General features: G+C 61.7%; 2 protein-coding genes across 2 annotated transcripts; both read right to left on the bottom strand.

Moving 5' to 3' along the window:
• Positions 1-649: 649 nt before the first annotated feature.
• Positions 650-2,356, bottom strand: LOC138365348 (uncharacterized). The gene has a single exon (XM_069325649.1). It carries the CDS (start codon positions 2,354-2,356, stop codon positions 650-652), a length of 1,707 nt encoding a protein of 568 aa, XP_069181750.1.
• A 17-nt stretch (positions 2,357-2,373) lies between these two features.
• LOC138365349 (uncharacterized) lies at positions 2,374-3,922 on the bottom strand. Its single transcript, XM_069325650.1, has 2 exons — positions 2,495-3,922; positions 2,374-2,400 (listed from the first exon to the last, which is right to left on the bottom strand). The coding sequence occupies exons 1-2, from the start codon at positions 3,920-3,922 to the stop codon at positions 2,374-2,376; spliced, it is 1,455 nt and encodes a 484-aa protein (XP_069181751.1).
• Between the last annotated feature and the right edge of the window lie 285 nt (positions 3,923-4,207).

Below are 4,207 nucleotides of genomic sequence, written 5' to 3' on the forward strand. Positions count from 1 at the left end.
TTGCAACATTAAATTAACAGAAAAGGCGGCAAGTTATGTCCAACTTTAAGTTTCATGAAGAAAATGTTAAAAAGACAATAGATAAAAGGTTACAAAAGCACTGTAAGTATACAAAAGTATTCAAAAGGTTATTGAGTGAGCTTCATCACAAAGAGCTTTTGTGTGTAGGCCTGAGAGAGTAGTGTGCTCTGGTTGTTAACGAAACACACTGTTTATGTTGCAGACTTCCTTAAGAGTAAGGTGTGCTTTATGAAGCAGAGTGGGTGCCTCTTGGCACCTTGCTGACCCATGTGGGGACCTTACTGGTCACATAATGACTTGTGTGAGACAAGCAACTTGTTCCTTGCTTCTAGACCACTCCTGTCTCGCCAGCCACGGCATCCTCACAACACACTCCTTCCCCGCCTCCACCTCCACGACGAGGTCCCCGCCCCACGCCCACGACGAGGCCCCCGCCCCACGCCCACGACGAGGCCCCCGCCCCACGCCCACTACGGAGCTACAGTTAGGGGGCGGGGAGCCCCACGCCCACCACGGAGCCACAGTTAGGGGGCGGGGAGCCCCACACCACGGGGCCTTCCCTCGGGTGCATCATGGATATACGCCCCGCAGTTATTAGCTTAGGAACCGTCATTCCGTCGGGATCAGGTTAAGCAATTCGCGGCGCTACCACTCGCGCCGTGACATCAACCGCCACCACTCGCGCCGTGACCTCAGCCGCCACCACTCGCGCCGTGACATCAACCGCCACCACTCGCGCCGTGACATCAACCGCCACCACTCGCGCCGTGACATCAACCGCCACCACTCGCGCCGTGACATCAACCGCCACCACTCGCGCCATGACATCAACCGCCACCACTCGCGCCGTGACATCAACCGCCACCACTAGCGCCGTGACATCAACCGCCACCACTCGCGCCGTGACATCAACCGCCATCACTCGCGCCGTGACATCAACCGCCACCACTCGCGCCATGACATCAACCGCCACCACTAGCGCCGTGATATCAACCGCCACCACTCGCGCCGTGACATCAACCGCCACCACTAGCGCCGTGACATCAACCGCCACCACTCTCGCCGTGACATCAACCACCACCACTCGCGCCGTGACATCAACCACCACCACTAGCGCCGTGACATCAGCCGCCACCACTAGCGCCGTGACATCAACCACCACCACTAGCGCCGTGACATCAACCTCCACCACTCGCGCCATGACATCAGCCGCCACCACTAGCGCCGTGACATCAACCACCACCACTTGCGCCGTGACATCAACCACCACCACTAGCGCCGTGACATCAACCACCACCACTAGCGCCATGACATCAACCACCACCACTCGCGCCATGACATCAACCACCACCACTTGCGTCGTGACCTCAGCCGCCACCACTCGCGCCATGACATCAGCCGCCACCACTCGCGCCATGACATCAGCTGCCACCACTCGCGCCGTGACATCAACCGCCACCACTCGCGCCGTGACATCAGCCGCCACCACTAGCGCCGTGACATCAACCACCACCACTAGCGCCGTGACATTAACCACCACCACTCGCGCCGTGACATCAACCGCCACCACTAGCGCCGTGACATCAACCGCCACCACTCGCGCCATGACATCAGCCGCCACCACTCGCGCCATGACATCAGCCGCCACCACTCGCGCCATGACATCAGCCGCCACCACTCGCGCCATGACATCAGCCGCCACCACTCGCGCCATGACATCAGCTGCCACCACTCGCGCCGTGACATAAACCGCCACCACTCGCGCCGTGACATCAGCCGCCACCACTAGCGCCGTGACATCAACCGCCACCACTAGCACCGTGACATCAACCGCCACCACTCGCGCCGTGACATCAACCGCCACCACTAGCGCCGTGACATCAACCGCCACCACTCGCGCCGTGACATCAACCGCCACCACTCGCGCCGTGACATCAACCGCCACCACTCGCGCCGTGACATCAACCGCCACCACTCGCGCCGTGACATCAACCGCCACCACTCGCGCCATGACATCAACCGCCACCACTAGCGCCGTGACATCAACCGCTACCACTCGCGCCGTGACATCAACCGCCACCACTAGCGCCGTGACATCAACCGCCACCACTCGCGCCGTGACATCAACCACCACCACTCGCGCCGTGACATCAACCACCACCACTAGCGCCGTGACATCAGCCGCCACCACTAGCGCCGTGACATCAACCACCACCACTAGCGCCGTGACATCAACCACCACCACTCGCGCCATGACATCAGCCGCCACCACTAGCGCCGTGACATCAACCACCACCACTTGCGCCGTGACATCAACCACCACCACTAGCGCCATGACATCAGCCGCCACCACTAGCGCCGTGACATCAGCCGCCACCACTAGCGCCGTGACATCAACCACCACCACTAGCGCCATGACATCAACCACCACCACTCGCGCCATGACATCAACCACCACCACTTGCGTCGTGACCTCAGCCGCCACCACTCGCGCCATGACATCAGCCGCCACCACTCGCGCCATGACATCAACCGCCACCACTAGCGCCGTGACATCAACCGCTACCACTCGCGCCGTGACATCAACCGCCACCACTAGCGCCGTGACATCAACCGCCACCACTCTCGCCGTGACATCAACCACCACCACTCGCGCCGTGACATCAACCACCACCACTAGCGCCGTGACATCAGCCGCCACCACTAGCGCCGTGACATCAACCACCACCACTAGCGCCGTGACATCAACCTCCACCACTCGCGCCATGACATCAGCCGCCACCACTAGCGCCGTGACATCAACCACCACCACTTGCGCCGTGACATCAACCACCACCACTAGCGCCGTGACATCAACCACCACCACTAGCGCCATGACATCAACCACCACCACTCGCGCCATGACATCAACCACCACCACTTGCGTCGTGACCTCAGCCGCCACCACTCGCGCCATGACATCAGCCGCCACCACTCGCGCCATGACATCAGCTGCCACCACTCGCGCCGTGACATCAACCGCCACCACTCGCGCCGTGACATCAGCCGCCACCACTAGCGCCGTGACATCAACCACCACCACTAGCGCCGTGACATTAACCACCACCACTCGCGCCGTGACATCAACCGCCACCACTAGCGCCGTGACATCAACCGCCACCACTCGCGCCATGACATCAGCCGCCACCACTCGCGCCATGACATCAGCCGCCACCACTCGCGCCATGACATCAGCCGCCACCACTCGCGCCATGACATCAGCCGCCACCACTCGCGCCATGACATCAGCTGCCACCACTCGCGCCGTGACATAAACCGCCACCACTCGCGCCGTGACATCAGCCGCCACCACTAGCGCCGTGACATCAACCGCCACCACTAGCACCGTGACATCAACCGCCACCACTCGCGCCGTGACATCAACCGCCACCACTAGCGCCGTGACATCAACCGCCACCACTCGCGCCGTGACATCAACCGCCACCACTCGCGCCGTGACATCAACCGCCACCACTCGCGCCGTGACATCAACCGCCACCACTCGCGCCGTGACATCAACCGCCACCACTCGCGCCATGACATCAACCGCCACCACTAGCGCCGTGACATCAACCGCTACCACTCGCGCCGTGACATCAACCGCCACCACTAGCGCCGTGACATCAACCGCCACCACTCGCGCCGTGACATCAACCACCACCACTCGCGCCGTGACATCAACCACCACCACTAGCGCCGTGACATCAGCCGCCACCACTAGCGCCGTGACATCAACCACCACCACTAGCGCCGTGACATCAACCACCACCACTCGCGCCATGACATCAGCCGCCACCACTAGCGCCGTGACATCAACCACCACCTCTTGCGCCGTGACATCAACCACCACCACTAGCGCCATGACATCAGCCGCCACCACTAGCGCCGTGACATCAGCCGCCACCACTAGCGCCGTGACATCAACCACCACCACTAGCGCCATGACATCAACCACCACCACTCGCGCCATGACATCAACCACCACCACTTGCGTCGTGACCTCAGCCGCCACCACTCGCGCCATGACATCAGCCGCCACCACTCGCGCTATGACATCAGCTGCCACCACTCGCGCCGTGACATCAATCGCCACCACTCGCGCCGTGACATCAGCCGCCACCACTAGCGCCGTGACATCAACCACCAC

The sequence above is a fragment of the Procambarus clarkii genome, chromosome 16, assembly GCF_040958095.1.
Source record: "Procambarus clarkii isolate CNS0578487 chromosome 16, FALCON_Pclarkii_2.0, whole genome shotgun sequence".
NCBI lineage: Eukaryota > Metazoa > Arthropoda > Malacostraca > Decapoda > Cambaridae > Procambarus > Procambarus clarkii.

Excerpts from the sequence above, each read along its gene's own strand:
- LOC138365348 (XM_069325649.1), bottom strand. The coding sequence starts at position 2,356 with ATGGCGCTAGTGGTGGTGGTTGATGTCACGGCGCAAGTGGTGGTGGTT.
- LOC138365349 (XM_069325650.1), bottom strand. The coding sequence starts at position 3,922 with ATGGCGCTAGTGGTGGTGGTTGATGTCACGGCGCAAGAGGTGGTGGTT. Across the intron at positions 2,401-2,494 it reads CGCGAGTGGTGGCGGCTGAG|TGGTGGCGGCTGATGTCACG; the intron begins GTCACGACGCAA and ends TCACGGCGCTAG.